Source organism: Diabrotica virgifera, chromosome 6 (genome assembly GCF_917563875.1).
Source record: "Diabrotica virgifera virgifera chromosome 6, PGI_DIABVI_V3a".
In the NCBI taxonomy this organism is placed as follows: domain Eukaryota; kingdom Metazoa; phylum Arthropoda; class Insecta; order Coleoptera; family Chrysomelidae; genus Diabrotica; species Diabrotica virgifera.
Genome location: NC_065448.1, coordinates 255407971 through 255433166, shown reverse-complemented (window position 1 = coordinate 255433166; position 25196 = coordinate 255407971). Strand labels below are relative to the sequence as shown.

The following is a 25196-nucleotide window of genomic DNA, read 5'->3' as shown; positions in this document are numbered from 1 at the left end:
AGACCTGAAAGCTATGGACGTGGAGAATGGGATAGAGGTTGCTCAATACAGATAAGAGTGGAGGCATGTTGTCGAGTCGGCTAAAACCCATGGAGTAAGTAAGTAAATAAGTAAGAGATATGGCAAAAAACACAAAAAGAAAGCTGGAAGTCTTTGACCCTTTGAATGTTGATGACACCTAAGAATGTCATACCGTTACTACTGTCTAGTGCGCATGACGTCTTCACACGTCATATGCAGATATGCACAACATTTGTTTAGAGGTTTTGTTTGAGTAGAGTATTTGTTTGACTTTGTCTGAAACCAGTTGTATTTCTATTGAGTACGTAGATAAAAGTGTATTTATAACGTCAGTTTAGATTCATATTATGGATGAAGCAATTTCAGGGCCATCTCGACCAAAACATTACAATCTAAATGCAGCGAAAAATCTAGTTAGCACCCAAATCGCGTTAGGTATATTTCGTCGGTAGTTAAAGGGTTAAGAGACTATCATAGTGTAAAAGTACGAAATTCATATACTTTCATTGGGAACTTATAAAATAAAAAATACAATTACAATTGTTTTGAAAATTTGTATGAGCATTTATTATAAAAAGAAGTACATGTAAAACAATTTTTATATTGAAAATATTTAAAATTAAACGATTTATGCGCCATCTACTAGCACCGTGAAAATAAAAAACATGGTTTAACTGCTGCAGTAAACATAAAATTTCAAAGTAATTATTGAAATATAAGTTATTTCCTATACCCTCATTAAGATTTTTAATTAATATAAAAATTTGGGGAAATGACGAAATGTGAAAAAATTTTTTAGAAGTAGCTAAAACATTTTCAGTTTCAAAAACAGGCAAATTGACATTTTTTATCCGATCAAAAACCCCTAGTTGACGGTATATAAAATAACTTATATTTCAATAATGACTTTGAAATTTTATGTTTCAGGATCTCTATTAGTCCCCATCATTGCAGCAGTGGAGCTATGTTTTTATTTTCACGGCGTCAGTAGATGGCGCATAAATCGTTTAATTTTCAATATTTTATTATGAAAATTGTTTCACATGTACTTTTTATTTTAGAAATTCCGAAAAGAGTATATGAATTTCGTACTATTACACTAAGATAGCCCCTTAAAAGAAAAGTCCTAAGGAATATATTTGGACCTACTAACGAAAACGGAGTATTAAGATTCAGGTATAACAAAAATTTTGTGTTTTTTAGTTCCTGATAATACCTCTGTTTAGTTTTCGTCCAGCCGCCCTGTATATATCCTTACTGAGAGCAGTTGGGACAAAATATTGATAATAATAAAATAGAGAGGAATCTATTGCATTATATTATGGATTCTTCTTCCATCACGTATGAGCTGCAAACTAAATTGTTATCAAAACACTTATAGACTAAGAGCCGCTATAGGTGAAATTTCTTAATCATTTTAGGCACGATGGGACCCTATAACTTAAATAGTAGAACCTAAAAGAAAACGTTTGAACACTGTGCCGTCACTTTTCAGTGGCACATGCGTCGACAGTGGCGCATCAAACTTTCCACTTATGGACGGGATAAATAAATTAAAAGTTAACAGAACTTACTAACAGAATTAAATTTTTTTTATTTTTTTAAGTTCTATGTGATTAACACATAGGATTCATCGTGATTTTAACCCACCACCCCCTTCCTCCTGCCCCCACCATCAAAAACTTCATTTTTCGTTTTTATTTTTTTTTTGGTGGGATGCAATCAATTTTAAAATTTCAAAAAATTCACACGCATAGTTGAGGCTTTTATAAAACATGCCTATTTTTTATAGACCCATAGGTAGAGTTTACATAACCTCAAAAAATTAAAAGAAATTTTTTTTTCAAAAAAGCGTATAACTTTTTTTGAGGAATAGCTGCCGGTCTAATTTTTTCTTAATCTTGTGTGTTTTATCAAACACTATATTTTAAATTTTTTTCAGATTTTTCCGTAAGTCTCCCCACCTTCAAAAATCCGAAAAACTGTTTTTTGGGGGGTTTTGGGGGATTTTGGGGGATTTTCCCTATTTTATAGACTTCATAATATATCAAATCAATTTTGTTTTTATAGGTTATATGTAACTTGAAGTAACTGAGTTCTTTAGAATATTTAAAAATCAGAAAAACACGTTCAAACCCCCCAAAACCCCCTTAAAAAACAGTTTTTTGGATTTTTGAAGGTGACGAACGTTACAGAAAAATCTGAAAAAAATTAGAAATATAGTGTTTGATAAAATACACAAGACTAAGAAAAAATTAGATCTGCAGCTATCCCCAAAAAAAAGTTATATACTTTTTTTCAAAAAAAAAATTTTAAAATTTTTTTGAGGTTATGTACACTCAACCTACAGGTCTATAAAAATAGACGTATTTTATAAAACCCTTAACTATGCGTGTAAATTTTTTGAAATTTTAAAATTAATTGCATCCCACCAAATAAAAATAAAATCGAAAAATAAAGTTTTTGATGGTGGGGGCAGGGAGAAGGGGGTGGTGGGTTAAAATTACGATGAATCTTATGTCTTAATCACATAAAACTTAAAAAAATGAAAAAAATTAAATTCTGGTAATTAGAGTATTTTTTAATTTATGTATCCCGTCCATAAGTGGAAAGTTTGATGCGCCACTGTAGACGCATGTGCCACTGAAAAGTGACGGCACAGTGTTCAAACGTTTTCTTTTAGGTTCTACTATTTAAGTTATAGGGTCCCGTCGTGCCTAAAATGATTAAGAATTTTCACCTATAGCGGCTCTTAGTCTATTACCTGTACATCTGTTGTCTTCAAACCATGTCTCTTCTCAGTCAAATAATCAATAAGAGCTAAAAGACTAGTTTCATGTTCAGTTTCTGTTAAATCTCTAGCTGGTTCTGGAACCTCGGTTCCTTGCTGTTGGGGCAATAAATCAGGAAACAATCGAATAACGTCGTATGCGTCGGTTTCTAATTTCAGAAATTCTTTCATGCTTTCGTGAAATTGTTTCTTGTGAAATAGATCATACGCCAGCAATGTTTGGATGTGATGGATTTTTTCCTGCTTCTCATCTTCAGATTCCTTTGACATTTGCTGACAAAAAAAAAGAAATGTAGTAAATAAGGCAATAATGTGAGAAGTATAAGATATGCAGATATCAAATTTTATCAATCTATAAACTAAACAGAAAACATTATGCAAAATTTGCAAGAGATTAAAGTTGTTTAAAAATGTTAAATATATATACTAGGGCGGTCCGAAAAGAAAAAGAAAAACGAAAATTTTGGAAAAGTGGTGATTTATTTCTGAACGTAGTCTCCTTTTCGTTCGATAAACTTGACTCTGCGATGCTCCATCTTCTTTAAATCGCCTGAAAAATATCTTTTCTCGAGGTCTGCTAAGTAGGCTTCCGTGGCGGTGATGAACTCTTTATTCGATTTAAATTTCTGCCTGGAGAGTGACTTTTTCAAGTTTGGAAACAAAAAGAAGTCGTACAGGCCCAAATCGGGAGAATACGTTGAATGGAACAGCAGTTTGTAGCCTAATTCGACCAATTTGTCCATGGCGATGGCGGAGGTGTGAGCCAAAGCGTTATCATGGTGGAAGAGTATTTTTTCTTCCCCAACTGGAAAAGTGTTTCCTTAAATTCGGCGTCAAATCGGGCTAATAATGCGGAATAGTAAAACCCTGTGATCGTTTTGCCCTTTTCCATATCCTCAGTGGTAGACTTATAAAAAATCGACGTGCCATCACGTTGAAACTCATTAAACCATTTTTTTACGGTTTTCATCGAAGGAGAGGAATCACCGTTTACAGCATTCAAACGCTTTTTGATTTAGCTTCTAAAAACAAGAGTCGAATCACCGAGTGATATTGTTCTTTTTTTCATTTTTCTAAAGTCCTTAAACACACCCGCTTACACATGCGGTTGAAACAATACGACGAGTCCGATTTGGCTGATATTTTGACATAGGCTGTCTACAAGAATGTGTTATTCGTTGGTAGATTTCCCTTGCGACAGTAGCGCTATCGAGCGGAGAGGCTAAGTACTTATTGGACCACCCACGTATGTAGTATAATAACTTTAAATAAGAATTTAAATATCCTACATCCAAATATAAACACTTACAGTCAGTTTTAATGCAAGTTGGAACTGTTTTGCAGCAACAAGGCTTTCTCTTTGTTTCTCTATGTCTACTGCTTGAATACTCCATATTTGACTTATGGAAGCCGCATACAATACGCCTCGTTGTGCGGAAACGATAAATCTTACTTTCGGTAGATCACTCAAAGTTTGGACTAGACCATTAGGTTCCAAAGTAAGCACCTAAAAAACGTTACAAAATCTGCTACAGCAATATTTTGCGACCTTCAACAACTTGTCACTATGATCGGATAATACAGTAAGCGAATGTGATTAGAGATTAATTCCAAAAAGACCAAACTCATGACCATCTCCAGACACTTGGATGCACTTGAAAACTCCACCATAACACTGAAAACCAAGTCCATTGAAAGAGTGAGCAAAAATTTAAGTACCTGGGAACGTGGCTTTTTGAAGACTGGGCATCGTACAGGGAAGTAAAATGTCGCATTGAGCAAGCTCGACAAGCTTTTGTAAAATTAAGGAAGAAGGTACTGAGCTGTTCAAAGTTCGATCTTCAACTGAGACTAAGGTTTACTAAGTGCTGCTATATGAGGTAGAGGGCTAGACACTCAAATCGAGGGAAATAAATAGATTAGAAGCCTTCGAAATACGGCTTTATCACCGTATCCTAAAGATACCATAGACGGCGAAAGTCACAAATGTAGATGTCAAGAAAAGTAAAACGGCGTATCTGTGTTACATCATGTGAAACGAAAAATGCCAGTTCCTTCAACTTATAATCGAGGGTAAAATTGAAGGCAAGAGAGGAATATCCGAAACATAAGGCAATGGACAGGGATTAACGACATTCAATCTCTGATACACATTGCAAGAAACAAAGAGTTAATGGAAAATGTGATCGCTAACATCCATTAGTGGATTTGGATCTGAAGAACAATATTTTGCGAAAGAAATTAGACAAATGTGAGAATACAAGGAAAGCGTAAAACTGGAAGACGCAATAAAATAGCTAACAAAATTTAAAAGAAAATTGGCAGAACCTGAATTATTTTGGTAGTTCAGAGGTAGCTAAGATGCATCCTCTGATGATAAACTAATAAGTTTTGAAACCTGCTAGAGTGCTTGTTGCGCTCTCTGAACGAACTAAAATATAAGACGGCTTTGGTTTCGTTCAAAATGTTTATTCAATTTTATGTCTATCTTGTATTTCACTCATTAAAAGACAGTAATTTAAAATTATATAAAAGTCTTACCTCTATAGAATCGTTTAAAATTCCTAAAGCGTAAGGTTCGTCCCAAGCTAACGTCATTGGAATATCAGACCATCTCAAAGCTTTGTTTCTCTCCGTTTCGCCTTTCACATTGACTAGAACTGTTTGAGTTTCTCTACACAGTGCAAATGTTGTATCAGAAACTCGAGTCATGCACGGCTCATTCAATCGAGTACTGCTAGTTGGAAACAGTGAAGATTGTTTACCATTTAGCTGCAAAGGAAAACATTGTATATCATAAAAACCGTATGTCTATCATCCCTTTAGTTACTGTATTAGGTTTTATTATATTCTATCTATAGAGTATTTTAGGAACAACACACTATTTACTATCGACAACGTGCAAATTGAAAATGTGGAAAACTCTACGTATCTTGGAAGTGTCATAACAGAAAACGGAGGTAAAGAAGACGATATTCGTTTGAGGATACGAAAAGTTCAACAAGCATTCAGCATGCTCAAGCTCAAGCATGTTCGGAGATCTGGCGAGTATACAACAAGGACAAAGATCCGAATATTCCAGTCAAATGTCATGTCTATTCTACTCTGGATATGAAACCTGGAAAGTAAAAAAACCCTTACAGACAAACTGCAGGTCTTTGTTAACAAATGTCTACGAAGAATTGTTCGTATCTTCTGGCCAAACATCATCATAAGTGAAGATCTACTACACCTGACCCAACAAAAGAGGGTAGAAAATGAAATAAAATCCAGAAAGTGGGGTTGGATCGGTCACACACTCCGAAAAAATAGTTCCAGTATTGCAAAGACTGTCCTAGAGAGGAATCCCCAAAGGAAAAAGAGGTCGACCAGCACAAACTTGGAGAAGATCCATCATGGACCAGATCCATCCAAGAGATCAAGGAAAGTCTTGGAATATGGCGAAGACCTCAGACCCAGCGCAAAATAGAACCCAATGACGCGTTTTCACTGAAGCTCTATGCTCCACTTACGAGGTCAAGAACATTATATTAGAGTATTTTATATTGTATACGCAAAACTTTATAGTAGATATTGAGAAGATGAAATGGAAATGAGAGACGGTTTTGAAGAGTAGGAATTCCTAAACACAAGCGAAATATCATCATCATCAGTGAGTCCATTGCTGAACATAGGTCACCCATACATAATTCCATTGCTTCCAGTCTTGAACACCTTGAATCCAGTTGTGCTGGATGTGCTTGATGTCTCTGTCTTGTTGTAAGGCCTCATTGATTACGACAAACATCGTATCTAGGTCTCGATTCTAAAATTTTCTTGGTTCATCTTCCATATAATATGACTCTGGCAACATGGCCTGCCAATTTCCATTTCAGTGTTATAATTCTTTTAACTGCATCCGTAACACCAGTTTTTCTTCTATTTGATTGGAAACTCTGTCTTTGACGGTAATATGCATTTCAACCAAGCGCGAGATGTGTTCAAAGAACTACGCTGGGATGGCTTGAGTATATGGCACTTACGATATGCTGATGACATTATATTAATAACAGAAAAAAGTGAAGAATTAAAAAAATGGTGGAAGAATTAGATAGAGAATCGACAAAGACATGACTGAAGATGAATTACAGTAAAACAAAAACCACGACCAATCAACAAGAAGAACTAATAGTTACAGTGGCACAAACAAGAATACAACACGTAAAAGAGTAGAGATATATCTAGGATAAATCACAAGATTAACTAAAGAAAATCAGACCGAAGAAATAAAGAGAAGAATAAGATTGGCCTGTGCATCATTCGGAAAATTGTCTTATACATACATATTCTAAAGAACAGAAAATACATGTATACCTAAAAACTAAGTCTTCATTCCATGTATAATGTATACTCCCTGTCTTCATATATTTCTCTCAGAAATTGACGTTTATAAAGAAAAATATGGAAAAAATAGCCAAAGACAGAAAAATACATGGAAAGACAAATGTTGAACATTAAACTATCAGACAGGAAAAGAAACGAATGGATCCGTAACAAAACCAAAGTGAAAGACATCTCAACATGGAAGTTCTCCGGACACACACTAAGGTAGAAGGATGGTTTGTGGAACCACAAACGAAAAATGGGAAGGCCATAAATGCGACGGTCAGGTGATCTGAAGAAATGCGCCGGGTCAAAATGGATGCAAATTGTCCAAAATAGAGAGGCATGGAAGAAGGAAGAGGAGGCCTATATCCAAGGAGATTGATGTTTAGGGCTGATTAGGTAGATAGATACAGTGTGTAGCATTTAAGATGAAGACGCCCCTATATTTCGACTATCAAAATAAATATTGATTTTAGATTTTGCAATCATACAGGTCGATGGTTCACATCTTTTATGATAGTCAACTGAAATTTAAATTTTAAACGCGGTCTACTGCGAATCCACTTCTTCTTCTTGCAATACCGTCTCCTTTCGGAGGTTGGCTACCATCACAGCAATCTTAACTTTGTTGGCTGCAGCTCTGAACAACTGTATTGAACTGCACCCATACCACTCCCTTAAATTTCGCAACTAGGAAATCCTCCTACGTCCCACATTTCTCTTTTCCGACAGTTTTCCTTGGATTATGAGTCTTAACAGGGAGTACTTTTCTCCTCTCATTATGTGGCCTAGATATTCCAGTTTTTTCCGAATCCACCAAGATGGCGAATATTAGATATTTTGCTTCGAAATAGAGATATCGGAAAAGTTATTTGAAAAAGTTCCAAATATTATTATAACCCAGCATGCCAAATTTCATGACAAAATTCGCACTCTTAGTTTCTTCACTATTTGCAGTCAGGATTCTAACCACTACAATTGGCTCTCCCGAGATGCACCTCGGAACAGTCAATGGAAGAAGATAATACCTACGAAAGGAGTATGAAACAAAACCAACTGAATTTCATGAAAAATGAACAGAATGTTTTAAAGATAGGAGAAAACACAACGCTTCCATTCACCCCCGTATATTGTTATTTAAGCAAAAAAATTTTGTTACCGGAATAATAACAAACTATAGCAATACATGTACATACTTACAAACTGATGCAAGAATGTTGAATATCGGAGTACAAATAATAAAGATATACATTGTCAAACTTATTAATAAAAAATTTTTACTGGCGGAATTTTGTGCCTACGAGTGTATACATAAAGAGTAAAGATTGTATATACATCAAGGTTGACAGAAATTAAAAACTGTCAGATTTGAACACAATAATTTTAATTAAAAAGCCGTTTAATTTTTAACCGCAATTTCGACAAACCCACATGGAAGATAAGGAAGATATTAATATTGGGAGTGATAATAATTATAATAAAAAGCATATCGGATATTATACACGGTCCAAAAGAAGGAAACTTGAAAACGGAGGAGAAGAGTATACGAAAGCACCCCACATTTCTACACACAAAAGAAAGCTATCCATTTTATGTCTTCCAGACGAAATTTTGAGCGTCATTTTTAAAAATGTGTCTAAAAGTGATTTGAGCGAAAACGTACGTTTAGTCAATCACAGATTTAAAGAAATAGCTGAAGGTATTTTAAATACTTGTTTTAAAAAAATTGGCAAAACGATCACCAATCTAACGTTAACCACTGAACAGTCGTTACAACGCGCTGATGATGATATGGAAGTTAAGTGTGTCTTAAAACTGTTGAGTATGTTAGAGATTTTAAAAACACAGTATGATATAGTGGTTGCTACCGTTTGGAGATATGTGTACAATGACTATTACAGAACTACCAAATCTTGCGTTTTTGCTGGCAAATTAATTGATGTATATTTTACCTTTATGGATAAATTTTTACACTGTCCATATTTACTTTATGCCTCGGCTGTGATAAGAGACTACGATCTTCCTCGTGAGATAACAATGATATTGCGAATGACGAAGAGTTTTTGCGTACATTTCGATAAGGTAGTGGAAGAACCACTAATTAAAAAACAAATTGGCTGCAAAATAGTAGACCTAGTTGATTGTACAAAGTTCGTAAAAAAAACGATAGTACATGAACACATCGTAGGTAGAGATTACTTTGCTGGAGAATATTACTACTATTTCCAAAATTCATGGTTTGTATCTTTTCCAGTAGAGTCTGCAAAATCCTCAGATTGGTGCCAACACATACGTATGATGCACATGAGACTTAGAAGAATTGTACAGGCTCATAACGAAATGTTTTTGCAACAATATCAATATGAACGCGAGTTAGGGTACATACCAGACACGTTTTTTATTAAAACGAGAAAGCCTGGGAATAATAGCTACACGGGTTACGGTGATATTGGAAACAACTTTTTTTATTATGGAGTGATGAATGATGGTGCTTATATTCAAAAATTCGGTGAAGAAGAAGGCCTAGATCAGGAACCGCAGATCGAAGTCGATGAGTTTTTCGATGAAGACATAATTCAAGAAGATATACCAGAACATAACACATTATACGGAATCCCTTATTTGGGATTTCGCGTGCACGTTAAAGTAAGATGTCCTCTGGCTTGTGCCCCATTAAACTTTTTGATCACGTTAGATGAAGAGTTTAAACAGCAAATAAAACGCAGGAAGAAAACAGATATCACAGTCGATATGAAGGTCCTGTTTGATTGCGAAAGCGCTTGCTATCCCCGTTTACCTACTACCTATGAATACCATCAGATCACTTAATCGCTACTTATTATTTTCATTTTATCTCGTATTTCAACATTTTATTTTTTCAACAGTTTTAATTTTATTTATTTGGTCGATAAGACATTTTATAAAATTTTTTCGAATGTTAAAACTTATAGTATGTCATTTTATTCTAACTGTTAAATAAATATACCTACATGTTAAATTTTTTTTTTCAACAAAAAAACTATGACAGAACTTTTCTTCTTTCAATTAAGGGGCAGGTACAAAATCTCGAACCAATGCATTATTTTTTTTCGAATCCTGAGAAAACTAATTAGTATTTTTGAAAAATTCAAACACAGAATAAAAGAATAACATTATTGCCGAGGGCCGAAAGTCCCTGAAAGCTTTTATATTTATTTTAATAAGTTACAGGGGTGAAAAAAAGAAAAAAATTAGTGTGATTTTTAATTTCAACTATTTCATTCAAAACGAACTTTTTGGTTATTTTAAGGGAATTTCGGCCCTCGGTAATAATATATCTAATCTTTCACTCTATGTTTAAATTTTTCAAAAATACTTATTAGTTTTCTCAGAATTCGACAAAAAATGAATGCACTTAAAACACACTGGCATGAAATTTTGAGCCTACGTCCTTAATGTACAAACAATAACGTATAAATACGGGCACTAAGGACATACATACATAAATTATTATTTATAGTACATTCTTTCACGGTTTTTGCTCTAAATTTTAAAGAACCGCTTGGATTGACATGAAATTTGGCATACGCATAGTTTACATGTCAAAGAAAAAAAGTGATATTGTGCCGATGTGTGCTTTTGCCCTGGGGGCGACTTTCACCTCTAGGGGGTGAAAAAATATATGTCCAAAATAAGTCCGGAAACGGATAAACTGACTAATTTTAAGTAACTTTTGTTAATGTTGTTCTGAAGCTATTTTCTTGTGGCATTTTTACAATTTTAACTATTTATAATGGGAAATAAGCCACAATATTATTAAAAAATGATTTTTATTAACGTTTCGACGCCCAAATCGGGTGCCGTTGTCAAAATACAAAATACTACTAACAGAAACAAAAATGTTGTTGCTTAGTAAAAAAAGTTCTTCTAATGATTTATTTAATTTGACTCATTTATATCGGCAATTCAGATACATATTATGATACATTTTAAAGTAGAAGACTTTAAAATGATATTGCCAATATTTATGAGTTGCGTTCCTGGGACGACTTTACTGAAAGATAGTTCATTCGATTACATGAAATCAACCCCAACTCAAGAATATCCGTCACAAAAAAATCATAGCATGTGATCTGTCTTTAAAAAGACAACCACATGCAACGGTGACATTAAAATTCTCGCGTTAGACATCTTATAGTAAATCACGAGGGAAAACCAGGAAAAACCTCGTGATACTATCCCGACATCGTAAGTATTTGGTCTTACATTTAAATTACTCTCAAAATTAATACCAAATTCTGACTTTACTATAATTTTGTTTAAATTATAAATAATATTAATAATATAACGTTAATAAAAATCATTTTTTAATAATATTGTGGCTTATTTCCCATTATAAATAGTTAAAATTATAACTTTTGTTCTATAGAGCTTTTTCGCCAAGTCAACACTTTTCGAGTTATTTGCGAGTGAATATGTTCATTTTTCAACAAAATAACTACACTTTTAGAAGGTTTTTCGCAAATAACACAAAAAGTAAGTATTTTGTCGAAAAAACGTTCTTAGCAAAAATATAGCCTGTAAAAAAGTAAAAAAAATGGTGTACGCGTTAGGTCTCTGGATCTCGTAGAACCAGAGTTATAGCCAATGAAAAATATATTCATATTCACCAAATTTCAAATAGAATATTTCGAAGTGAAATATCCAAAAAATTGAGCACTTTTTGGGAAAAACCCATTATAACTTTTTGAAAGTGTTTAAAAAAAACTTTATTTCTGTTTTTATAAAAAGTTTTTATTAAATTTAAGCAAGTTACGCTCAAAATAAAGTTGGTCCCTTTTGTATTGGCAAAAAAATCGGGAAGACCACCCCCTAATTAACAACTTAAATGAAATTAATCGTTACCGCTCCACAAATTGTTTTACTTATGTTGTGTTTATATGACTGTAAGTTTCATCGATTCAAAGTGCTTATTTTTAAAAAAATGTGGTTTCAAAGTAAAATTTTTAAAAATTTTAATTTTGAAAAATATGCTTTTTTTCAATATAACTTAAAAATTTTTAGAGATACCAAACATCTCGAAAAACAAAAAAAGTCAGCATTGCTTTTCTGAATGCCATGTATTTTTTTGTTTTTCTGTTAGACAAAAATTGATTAAGATTTGGTGTTGCTAAATTTGCACACATTCGTGATCAGTGACTCGTTCAACCCCTTTTAACTACAGCCCTTTCAAAAATAAGAACTTTGAACCAATGAAACTTACAGATCATATAAACAATACATACACGAGTCAAGAAACTTGTGAAGTCGTAACGATTAAGTTCATTTGAGATACTAATTACGGGGTGATTTTTCCGATTTTTTTACCAAAAAAAAAGGGGCTAACTTTATTTTGAGCGTAACTTGTTTAATTTTGATGGTAGAAATTTTTTTATAAAACAAAAATGAAGCTTTTTTAAACACTTTAAATAAGTTGTAATGAGTTTTCCCCGAAATGTGCTTAATTTTTGGTTATTTCACGTTAAAGTATTCCATTTGGAATTTGACGAATATGAACCTATTTTTAATTAGCTATAACGCTGCTTCGACTAGGCATAGAGACGTGATATATACACCATATTTTTAAATTTTTTACAGGCTATATTTTTGCTAAGAATGTCTTTTCGACAAAATACTTACTATTTGAGTTATTTGCGAAAAACCGTCTAAAAGCGTGGTTATTTTGTTGAAAAAATGAACATATTCACTGGCAAATAACTCGAAAAGTATTGACTTAGTGAAAAAACTCTATAGAACAAAAGTTACTTAAAATTAGTCAGTTTATCCATTTCCGGACTTACTTTGGACGAATAATTTTTCACCCCCAAAAGGGGGTGAAAACCACCCCCGGGGAAAAAGCACACATCGGCACAATATCACTTTTTTCTTTGACTTGTTAGCTATGTGTATGCCAAATTTCATGTCAATTCAAGCGGTTCTTTAAAATTTAGAGGTTTTGTAATATTTTACCAATAAAGAACGTTCTATTAGGCAAAATGGTATTTCACAGTTTTTGCAGGACAACAACGATTTTTTATAATAATTTTGACAGTAACACAAACGCATAATATTTTAAAAAACAATTTAAAAAAAAATTAACTCTACAACTTACTTCCAAAAGGGCATATTCTCCTTTGTAGCCAATACAAATAGCTTCTTGACACCAAACCATAGATTTTGGTATATCATTTAAATTTATGTCGTCCATTAATTGCAAAAATTCATTATTTTTTAAATAGTACAGTTGTATTTTTCTTTTCACAGCAACCGCCATACGAACTAAAGTAACTACCTCGCCAGTCATTGATTGCTCTTTCTAAGAGTAGAAAAATGTATTAGTTAATATTATACACTCCTGGCCAAAAAAAACCGGGACACCTTAAAAATGGGTCATTTTTGATGTCTCGAATCTCCTAAACCTGTTGTCCGATTTTAGTGATTTTTTTAATATGTTATAGCCTTATTCTCTAAGAATATGGATGTTGTAATAGTGTTGCTGAAAAAATAAATGTCATTGTATACCGGGTGTAACAATAATACTGTGTTTTTTTTCTGAAAGTTCGTAACACCCTGTGGAATATTCTAGCATTTAAAAAATATTGAAATTTAAACTCAGTTGTCGTCCTAGTCTCTCTTAACCTTCTGCTTTTTGACTCATTCACTTATGTTGGATAATGATAAAGTTAGGTACTTTGACAAGTAGCCATGTTTTTCATCAATATAGGGTGTTTCTAAATAAGTGCGACAAACTTTAAGAGGTAATTCTGCATGAAAAAATAATGATCGTTTGATTTATAAACATATGTCTGCAAATGCTTCGTTTCCGAGATACCGGGTGTTCAATTTTTTCTTACACACTGACGATTTATTTATTGCTCTAAAACCGGTTAAGATATGCAAATGAAATTTGGTGGGTTTTAAGAGGCAGTCATTGCGCATTTTTTGACGTACAATTATGTATTTTATATTCACCATTGGCGTGCATACGGGTCATATTACCCGGTCATATTACCTGTATGTGTATGCACGCCAATGGCGAATATAAAATTTTTAGTTGTATGTCAAAAAATGTGAAATAACTACCTCTTAAAAGCTACCAAATTTCATTTGCATATCGCAACTGGTTTTAGAGCAATAAATAAATCATCAGTTTGTAAGAAAAAATTCAACATCCCGTATCTCGGAAACGAAGCAATTGCGGACATATGTTTATAACGCAAACTGTCATTATTTTTTCATGCAGAATTAACCCTTAAAGTTTGTTGCACTTATTTAGAAACCCCCTGTATTGATGAAGAACATGGCTAGTTGTCAAAGTACCTAACTTTTTTATTATCCAACATAAGTGAATGTGTCAAAAAGCAGAATGTTAAGAAAGGCTAAGGCTACAATTGAGTTTTAATTTCAATATTTTTTAAATGCTAGAATATTCCACAGGGTGTTAAGAACTTTCAGGAAAAAACATAGTATTATTGTTACACCCGGTATACAATGACATTTACATGTTCAGCAACAGTATTACTACACCCATATTCTTGGAGAATAAGACTATAACATATTGAAAAAATCACTAAAATCGGACAACAGGTTTAGGAGATTCGAGACATCAAAAATGACCCATTTTTAAGGTGTCCCATTTTTTTGCCCAGGAGTGTACTTACTGTAAAAATAGATAAAACATTCATAGACCAGGACTAATCTGTAAAAAAACGTGTATTTTTGGATGTGAGAGGTGGCATTCGGATTTTTGCAGATAAAGTTAGGTGACACTTTCAGTAATAATAATTGATTTATGCTCCTTCTCAAATATGCCCGGAACATTAATAAAAAAATTAAAATATTTAAAAATTTCGAAAAATATCGATTTTTTTCTGCTTTCTTTGCTTATAACTTTAAAACGGTTCGTTTTGGAACAAAGTCGTAGAGAAATAAAATAAAGATAATTGAATATAAAATAAGGGGGCTAAATACGCCTGTTGATAGTCAATGTTTCTTAACCACTTTGGTGGCACTTAAAACCTTAGTAATTCGCTTAGAAAATTCTTATAACTTACTTAAATGGTGTACCAAATTTCATTAAAATAGACCTAATAGATTTTGCATAATAAATTTGCAATATAAATGTTTTTAAAAAAGTTCAAATTTTTTAAAATCATTCTGAACAAAAAGAAGACCATTAGAAGTTGGCTAATTTTTTTACATATAAAGAGGTGCTCTACCTATCTAATACACTTTCCAGAATTAAAATCGGATTATTTAAGGGGCCTCAGCAATGTTTTAAAATTATAAACAATTTTTTGGCTTATAAACAAATAGCTTTGTTTAATAATAAAAAAAAAATTGTTAGCAATGCAAATAATTAAAACCGGTATAATTTGACTTAAACTTTCAAATGCTGTCAGCAGAATTGCTATTTTATTTTTTATTCAAAAGTTATTCTCGTTCAAAAATTGCAATTTTTCGATTTTTTGAATGTTCCAACACGTTTATCTTGAAAACTATGCATCCTACAAAAAAACTTATAAAAACATTTTTTGCTTAGAATTACCCAAGAAATACAAAAACATGTTTTATTTTGCGAAAAATCGATCTTATGTAATTCCCCAAGTTCTTTGTTTATAACAATCTTATCGACATCCGGATCAACTGTTACCCAAAAAATTCGTGTTCTACGGGTCAAAATACATAAAAAAAACTTAGGTAAGTCCATCTAAAAAAAGACTTTGAAAGACTTAAACATTTTACAAAGGACATTGTAGGTCAACACCAATGCGGATTTACTGCTGGAAAGTCAACTATACATCAGATTCAAGCACATAGGTAGATTCAAGAAAAGTCACTAGAATATAACATAGATACCCACCATATCTTCGTCGACTTCAAAGCAGCCTATGACAGTGTTAAAAGAAGTGCATTATATAATGCAATGATAGACTTTGGGATCCCACCTAAGTTAGTTAAGTTGACCCAACTAACAATGCAAAACGTAAGCTCGTGCGTTAGAATTCAAGGAGAAAACTCTACGTTCTTTGACGTTAATAATGGTCTAAGACAGGGAGACGCGCTGGCATGTCTCCTCTTTAATATTGCCTTGGAAAAGGCAGTCAGACAATCAAATATTAGAATGAATGGAACTATTTTTAATAGATCGACGCAAATTCTCGCATTCGCTGACGATATAGTTATAGTGGGCAGAAGTATGAGAGACATGGTGCAGTGTTTTACAAGGCTTGCGGACGCGGCACTTGAATTAGGACTTGTGGTAAACGAGGAAAAAACCAAATATATGTTGGTTTCTAAAACCTCCCGAAATATCAGACCCGATAAAATAACAGAGAATTCAAATTAACAATCACACCTTTCAGCAAGTCAAGGAATTCACATATCTTGGATCGCTAGTAAACTCAATAAACACGACAAGCGACGAAATAAAAAGACGCATAGCAATAGCAAACAGAACTGTTCACGGTCTCCATAAACCTTTAAAAAATAAAAATATAAAACGTGCAGTAAAGCTCAATATATACAAGACCTTAATAAGACCGGTTTTGATATATGGAGCTGAAACATGGACCCTATCTCAAAGTGATGAAAGACTTCTTGGTATTTTTGAGAGAAAAATTCTTAGAAAGATTTTTGGGGCAGTAAATGAAAATGGGCTATGGCGTCGAAGATACAACTTTGAACTATATCAGTTATACACCGATCCAGATATTATGAAATTCGTTAAAGTGCAGAGACTTAGATGGGCTGGACACATTGGTAGGATGTCAGATCACGAATACACTAAGAGATTAACATTTTCAAAACCAGAGGACAATGGAAGGAACTTGCCAGGAATCGACAGGAGTGGCGACTTTTTTGTGAGCAGGCCAAGATCCACAACGGATTGTCGAGCCACTTATGATGATGATAATTTGACTTAAATTTCCAAATGCTGTCAGCAGAATTGCTATTTTATTTTTTAATCAAAAGTTATTCTCGTTCAAAAATTGCAATTTTTCGATTTTTTGAAAGTTCAACCGCGGTTATGTCGAAAACTATGCGTCTTACGAAAAAACTTGTAAAAACATTTTTTGCTTAGAATTACCCAAGAAATGCAAAAAATGTTATATTTTGCGAAAAATCGCTGTTATGTAATTCCTCAAGTTCTTTGTTTATAACAATCTTATCAACATCCGGATCAACAGTTACCCAAAAAATTCGTGTTCTACGGGTCAAAATACATAAAAAAACTTGGGTAAGTTCATCTAAATAAAGGAGCCCGTAGCACCCCCTCCTGGACCCAGCACTAATTTGTTTATAAGCCAAAAAATTGTTTATAACTTTAAAACATTGCTGAGGCTGCTTAAATAATCCGATTTCAATTCTGTAAAGTGCATTAGATAGGTGGAGTACTTCTTTATATGTAAAAAAAATTGACAAATCTTTGTATGTTCCAGTTTTTGTTGTGCACAATTTTAAAAATTTTTAATTTTTAAAAAAAAGTTTAGATTGCAAAATTATTATGCAAAATCTAGTAAGTCAATTTTAATGAAAGGTGGACGGTTTTAGCACATTTACATAGTAAATTTCATTTCCGACTTATCATCGACTTATCTCGTATGCTTTAAATGATGACGCACGGGTAAAGATTCCCAAACTCAACTGTACATGTGTTAGTTATAGAGAGAGTATACTGTAGAATATCTAGGTACCTAAGTAGCTTGATATTAATTATATATAAATATGGTTTTGAGAAATTTCATTGGATACCTATTTATATCCAATATATTTATAAAGGATACATTTATCAAGTTATATGTAGTTTTTTTCAGTTGTTGGGGTCCTGACTGCAGAATGAATTTTTATGAATAAATATTTAACTTACTATAGCAATATTTACTTAGTAATAGATTGATTTGAATCTTGGCGTAAGTTGACGTGACCTCCCACTACACGAGCGCCACCTACGTTGAGCTTTCCAGATTAGCTGCCATTGGTGGTATTAAAAAAATTTTAATGAGAGTTTAGGTGAATAGAAATGATATTAACAAATAAGTATACTTTTAAAATAATGCGATTATTATTTAAACATAAAAAAGTGTCGTAATTTGCACACAATAAATAACTTCTTTAGATGAAATTAAAATTCCAGCTTCTATAGCAATTTTCAAATTTTTTTTAATATTAAAATTTAGATAAAATACTGATACCCAGCTACAATTCCTTGGTAATTCGACGGGACGGACCTGCTATATAATAAACTCTCAACTAGCATCTGGTATTCCTTTTCTCTTTTGTATCTAAGTGGAAACATTCCACCTACCATAGCTACAGACTACAGAATAAGTGCTGCGATATCTGCCACACTCTGCTAAAGATTCTACTGCAGAATTCTCATTGGAAATCAGAGAATGCCCAGTGAATAATTTAAAAAATGAAAATGTTATATCCTAATTAAATGTTTTAATTCTGAACCTCGGAGGTAAAAGGTAAACCACACTATGTCATTTCAAGCAACTGTGTTTAGTGTGTGTTTGAAACAAAGTTAGAGCACTTAGAATGTTATAAAATTCTGATATATCCCATAATTGTTTGAAAGACAATATGATCATACTTTAATGATAATATATAACCAATTTGTATAATCCAACTAATAAAAAAAGTGGATTAAAGGAACTTATTCAAAAGAACACCATGTCAACATGAAGATTATTTTATATCATATATATTTTATATCATATATATTTTATATCATATATATATATATATATCATATTTTACCTCCGAGTTCCAGAATTTATAAATAATCCTTTGTCTTCCAAAGTCTAAAGTTAAGCACAATGAAATATTAAAGTCATACCATACCATAATATTAATAGTAAAAACTGTGGCTCCTTTGGATTTTTGCACTTGGTGTAGAGTGGTGAAATGAATAGCACTTAGATCGTGAACTTGTATCAAATTATCTGAAAAATTAATAAATGAGCAGGAGAAAGTATAATATTTCAACAATAGTATTAAGCAGTGATGGGCAGAATCGAATACTTTCAAGGATCGAGAACTCAGCACTCGAGAACTTCTAAGAATAGAGAACTTTAACAAGAATGAGAACTGTATTCATTATTAAAGTTGATTTAAAAAATAAATACTTAATAAATAAATACATAAAACACACTGTATATTGTTTAAAAAACTTAATTTAAGAATGTTTGTGTAGTACAATTTTTATTTGAACCAATCGATTCTTTCTCCTTCCTGATGGGTCAGTTCTTTGTTGTTTTGCTCCTGTATTTGCTGATGATGGCTCGTGTTGAGCCAAAAGTGTCCTTTTTTAAGATTGAACAATTTAATAAAAAACATTTTGTGGTACCTTATTGGAGTTTAGTACTTTGTTACCTCTAGGCCACATTTGTGAACTATGGATACTATCATGAAATAAATACTATTTTAAATTTATCAATTCCTGATTTGTTTAATGTTTATATTCGTTAATGGCTCTCACATCACCCAAATATATTTACAGAAATGTGATAAGCTGAATTATTGGTCATTTTGATGATCTTGAGAATAAGCATGTTTTCTTTGTTGAATAGGGAATCCTGTTAAAAATAAATTTGTGCAGTCATATTTGTTTTTTGTATCTGAAATATTCATTATCTTAGTTTATTCCTATATTATTTGACCTCCAAAAATATGTTTATAAAGTTAACTTCTGGGGCAACCATGTTTAAAAATAGCTTCTGACACTCCAGTAGGTACTGATACCCAATACCTTAATAATATAAGGACCTATTCTTCAGCTGGTATTCGAATACCTACTTTGGTTTAAGTGCTTGAGATATCTTGAGAACCTTCATGAATTGAATACTTGTCGATTCATGGTATTCAAGAACCCCATCACTACTACTGTGCTGCTACTAAGTACTTACCTGAAAGACTAACAAGTAAATTCTGGTCTTGAATGACTTCCAACTGTTGAACTGGCTTTTTGCTAAACGATTTATTATATCTCATCAATTGCACTTCGCAGCTATCATCATTACGAAGCACACTGTACATGCATAAATGGCCCTGCCTTGTACCAACAAGTAGATTATCATCTACAACAGATTAAAAGTTCACTCCCAACATGTTTTCCAATTGAGCATAAAGAAGTACAACTTCAAAATTAAATTCTTTCATTTTGTATTAACTTACCATAAGCTGCTATTGATTCAACTTGGTGTGTAACTTTTAATAAAGACGAAACTTGATATGCTTCGTGCATTTTTAAATGTTATCAAATCAAAATAACTTAGCTTAGAAGTAACTTGTTACCTTGTTTAACACTTATCATAAAAACAATTAAATGTCAAAATATTGAATACCTAACCTTAAATACATCTATCTCATTTGACATAACTTCGTTCGTTTCCTTACCCTTTATTTTGACACTTGGTTCTGATGCTGATACGTTTTCTTCTGATTAGTGAGTGGTGAGTGTTCAGCTTAACGTAATACGTAGTCCGTATCCAAAAATATTTCCATTAATTTGTTTAAATAAAAAACAGTATAATCCCTCATTGATTTACATACACCCATCATACATCTATATTAAGTTCATTCACAATTGATTTACTATTGAGATACAGATATTTCCGAATATATTGTGATGATGTAGAATACAAAGTAAGAGATAAGAAGTTAAAAATATTCCATAACCGTTGATCAAAACGAACGTATCAACTCGTGTTGACAGGAACTCTATGTAGGAACAGACAAAAACTGTGTTTTAACTTTGTTTTTAAAATTTGAAAGTCATTTTTAAAAACATTTTAATTTAAAAGTAGTATTTTTAAGATTTTTCATTTTCACACCAGTTCATAATGGCATCTGGTTCAATATACGACGCTGCACATAAGGGAGATTTTGAATATGTTTCCCAAAAGATTGAAGAGGATCCACTAATTATAAAAGCACCAGACTCTGTAAGTTTAATTATTTGTATAATTTAATCTAACGTTACTATCTAGACGAACTTTTATAATACCCAATCTCTGCCCAGTGCATATCTAAAATATTGTATCAGCTAAATTTCTGGTTCTCTTGATGTCCTTTTAACATGTTAAACAAATGTATATATTTATTTTGGTTATATGGTGGGTACAATTTCTAATTCTTTCCAGTTTCCGTGTTGAATATAGAACCCATGTCAGCTTATCTTGGATGTTTAAATCAAGAAACTGACAATACTGATGGAATGGCCCCGTCCCATTCAAACAGTGAAGCGAGATTGTGGCCAACATACAAGCGAGAGGTCCTAGAGAGACAGCGAATTTGTCAGGGAAAATTTGCTACAACTACCACCAAAGTTGCCAGATGTGATTTTATAAATCCCCCAATTAGAAACTGATATTCCCTCAAATTGAAGCCCAAATCCCCTAAATTTAAATTTTTGTGGCATTTTAATAAATTAGTAGTCAAATGTAGAGAACAGTAAGCCAAAATTATACTACTTATCAACAGAGGGCCCTGGAAATAATTCATAGGTCCTATCGTCTTCGATTTTATGAGAGTATAATATACAGTTCTATGTATATTCGCAAATTTAATTTACCATGACCCTTTAAAATCCCCCATAATTCCCCCCCCCCAAATCCCCAAACCATTTCTGCTTAGAAAAATTCCCTTAGACGCTTTCAAATTACTCCAAAATTGTGGGAAAATACCTCAATCTGGCAACCCTGACTACCACTATTAATTTTTTTTGTTTACGAAAGATGGCGATTATCTTCCATCCTTCCCTGACTACGCTCTCTCATTCTGGCCGCATTAAATTAGCTTCATGCCCATAGGGCTTTTCATTCACAGTCATTTGTTTCGAGCTTCTGTCACGTGTCACATAATATTAATATATCTATGTCATACGATATTGGCATATACCAATGATACAAACCAAAGACATATGACGTAGATATATTAATATTATGTGACACATGACGGAAGCTCGAAACAAATGACAATCGATGAAAAGCCCTATTCCATCAGTATTGACAGTTTGTTGGTTTAAATGCAGTCAGACTGCATTAAGTCGATAATATCGATTAAGTCTATAATCTATACTGATTAACACTTTGCCTACTTTTAGAAATATGTACTTATAAACTTACATTGCGTTACAAGGCATATATGTCTTGTAGTGAACCTTGCGTTATGCCAAGGTATGACACAGTCAACACAGCCAACCATTGGAGTAATGCGAGGTATATTTGTTTCGTAAGGCTGCCAAGGTGTTAATAAGTCAATAGTAAATGATACTCAGGTACAAAACATTTGATTTATACTTATTTTACATACTTTTTTAGAGTAAAAGGCTTCTAATTCATTGGGCAGTTCTCAGCGGAAATGTAAAGCTTGTTACTCATTTACTGGAACTTGGATCTTCTGTGAACCCCTCGGATGATACAGATATGACACCATTAATATTAGCTTCATCGGCTGGCCATACCGAAGTTGTCAAATTGTTATTAAAAAAATGTGATGATGTCAATCATAAAAATGCACAGGGTCATTCATCACTTCAGTATGCAGCCTCCAAAGGTTGGACCGAGGTAAATTTCTGCTTATAAATAACAAAATTGTATAACCTTTAAAACCAAGTTTCTTTTAATAGATTGTTAAAATTTTTTTGAGTTTTAGAGTAAGTAGCTTTTATATAACTCTGGGTCAAAAATTTCATATTTACATTGGTTTTGACAGTAGAATCAGCACTGTATGGGGTGAGTCATAAAGAGTGAATGAAATTGTAACTGTATATTCTTCTTCTTCCTTTACAAGCCAATGGACAAGCAATTTTGCTAGTTGTTGCCTCTATGGAAGATTATTGTTACCCGATCTCTTAAGTGGTTGGCTGATACTTCTACTAAGTGGCGATTTGTCTCTTGCTATTTTAAGAACTATTGTGTCAGCCATTTCTTTTTTTTTTTCTATTTAGTGTCCACTCCTTGTACAAAGTATTGTTCAGAAAGGATCAATCACATCAATAGTCGTTAAAATAGCAAGGGACTAATAACCAAGTGGTGGAAGAGGCAAGAGATGGAGTGACAATCTTCCATAGAGGCAACAACGTGCCTATGAACAAGCAAATTGCTTTTCATTGGCTTGCAAAGGAAGAAGAAGAAGAATATACAGTTGTAATTTGACCAACTCTTTATGACTCACCCTGTACAATACAAATTATACTTTCAAAACATAAAAGTTATTGAATAAATATATTTTTTATTTCGAAAATAGTTAAAAATGACCAAAAGATATTTCCATATCAACAAACTGGACAAGTTGAAAACTTTTAAAAGTAATTTAAAAAATTATGGGTATAGGGCTTTTCATCGATTGTCATTTGTTTCGAGCTTCGGTCATGTGTCACATAATATTAATATATCTACGTCATACGTCTTTGGTTTGTATCATTGATATATACCAATAACATATGACGTAGATATATTAATATTATGTGACACATGACAGAAGCTCGAATCAAATGACTGTGAATGAAAAGCCCTATTGTATTCAAGTATCATATTTTTATGATTACTAACTTTAAATTCTAACAAGCAAGAAAGAACTGCAAAAGTTAATGAAAAACATAACAGAAGCAAAAAATTGGGACTTAAAATAAATCAAGAAAAAAAAAAGGTTTATGATAATGGGAGAGGGAGAGGTCCAAAATGAAAAAGAAAATAACATCATAGTACAAATAGTTGGAGAAAGAAGATACTCGTTCAAAAGAGCCAAAGAAATTAATTACCTGGAAGCCAAAATAGGTGAAAATAGTCATGAGGAAGGGGAGATAAAGGCAAGAATAGTTAAAGGAAATAAAAAGTATGGAGCATTACGCACATTAATGAAATCCAAATACTTACATATCAAGAAAAACAAAAATCAGAATTTATAAGACTGTTATCAGACCTATAGTAACATATGCATGTGAAACATGGGTACTGAGAAAATCAGAAACAGAACTTTTAGAAAGATGGAAGAGAAAATGCAAAGAGCAATATATGGAGGTGTGAAAATAGAAGGTCAGTGGAGAAGAAGAACCAATAAAGAATTGGAAAAACTATATAAAGAACCAACGATCTGGATGTCTATTAAAGCACAGAGAATAAGATATAGGGGAAGTAAAAGAATGCCAAAAATGGTACTCTCACAAAGACCAATACAAAAGAGAAGGATAGCAGGCCAAGGAAAAGATGAAAGGACAGTGTGTACAAAGATCTGAAGAAAAGTAACATTGAGAAATGGAAAGAACTTGCATTGGACAGAAGGAGATGAAGGGAGGTGGAGAAGGACTGTATAAAAAGACTAAAGTGTAATAAAATAAAATTTATAAGGTTAAAATAAAATGTAATTAGCACTGTAAGCATTTTAGCTGTAGGCCTACAAGACCTGTTGAGCTTAATAACTAAATAAAAAAATAAAATAACTTTAAATTCTGTTGTTTTTTCTCTATAATACATATGATTTATTTCTTTTAGATCTGTGCCCTATTACTTGAAAAAGGGGCTGACGTCAACATTAAGGATGAAAGAGGCAGCACTCCACTGCACCGAGCAGCCTCTAAGGGTCTCCTGTCCGTTCTAGGACTTTTACTGTCTAGTAGTGACATTAAAGTAAATGTTAAGGATATTTATGGTAATACTCCCCTTCATTATGCTTGTGAGGAGGATAGAAAAGAAGCAGCTGTTATGTTAGTTGACCATAGAGCTGATGTTGAAATCAAAAATAGGGAGGATAAGTCGTGTTTGGATTTGTGTACACCAGTTTTAGCTAGGCTTCTAAAAAGTAACGCAAAGTGTTAGATGATTATATAAGATTAATAAAGTTTTATTTTAAGATTAAAGTATTTTTCCTTATCATCTTAATGTTCATTTTATCTAAGTGTAATTGCATGCTAGCAAAGTTGCGATTATCTTCGACTTGCAAAAAACTATGCCAACTCCTAAACTGTGTCAACTTACAATAGTAGATTATACCA

The 25196-nt window shown here is 32.8% G+C and overlaps 3 protein-coding genes across 4 annotated transcripts in view; 2 read left to right on the top strand and 1 right to left on the bottom strand.

Annotated features, from left to right (window-relative positions):
* LOC114331534 (vam6/Vps39-like protein) overlaps window positions 1-20808 on the bottom strand; it is a 34052-nt gene extending 13244 nt beyond the window's left edge. Inside the window, exons 1-7 of one of the 2 annotated variants that reach the window (XM_050653939.1) lie at window positions 20600-20808; window positions 20110-20280; window positions 19046-19146; window positions 13308-13511; window positions 5354-5584; window positions 4122-4319; window positions 2786-3085 (exon numbers count right to left, since the gene is read on the bottom strand). In XM_050653939.1, the coding sequence (XP_050509896.1) occupies window positions 2786-3085; window positions 4122-4319; window positions 5354-5584; window positions 13308-13511; window positions 19046-19146; window positions 20110-20239 (1164 nt within the window). In that variant the 5' untranslated portion in view covers window positions 20240-20280; window positions 20600-20808. Of the gene's footprint in view, window positions 1-2785; window positions 3086-4121; window positions 4320-5353; window positions 5585-13307; window positions 13512-19045; window positions 19147-20109; window positions 20281-20377; window positions 20549-20599 lie in introns of those variants that run through there. The other variant, XM_050653938.1, reaches the window with a different exon arrangement.
* Window positions 8532-10175, top strand: LOC114331545 (uncharacterized). The gene has a single exon (XM_028281142.2). The coding sequence runs from the start codon at window positions 8609-8611 to the stop codon at window positions 10004-10006; it is 1398 nt and encodes a 465-aa protein (XP_028136943.1). The 5' UTR covers window positions 8532-8608; the 3' UTR covers window positions 10007-10175.
* Window positions 20809-20927: 119 nt separating the features above from the next.
* Window positions 20928-25061, top strand: LOC114331546 (26S proteasome non-ATPase regulatory subunit 10). The gene is made up of 3 exons (XM_028281143.2): window positions 20928-21147; window positions 22525-22770; window positions 24697-25061. The coding sequence occupies exons 1-3, from the start codon at window positions 21046-21048 to the stop codon at window positions 25018-25020; spliced, it is 672 nt and encodes a 223-aa protein (XP_028136944.1). The 5' UTR covers window positions 20928-21045; the 3' UTR covers window positions 25021-25061.
* The last annotated feature ends 135 nt before the right edge of the window (window positions 25062-25196 follow it).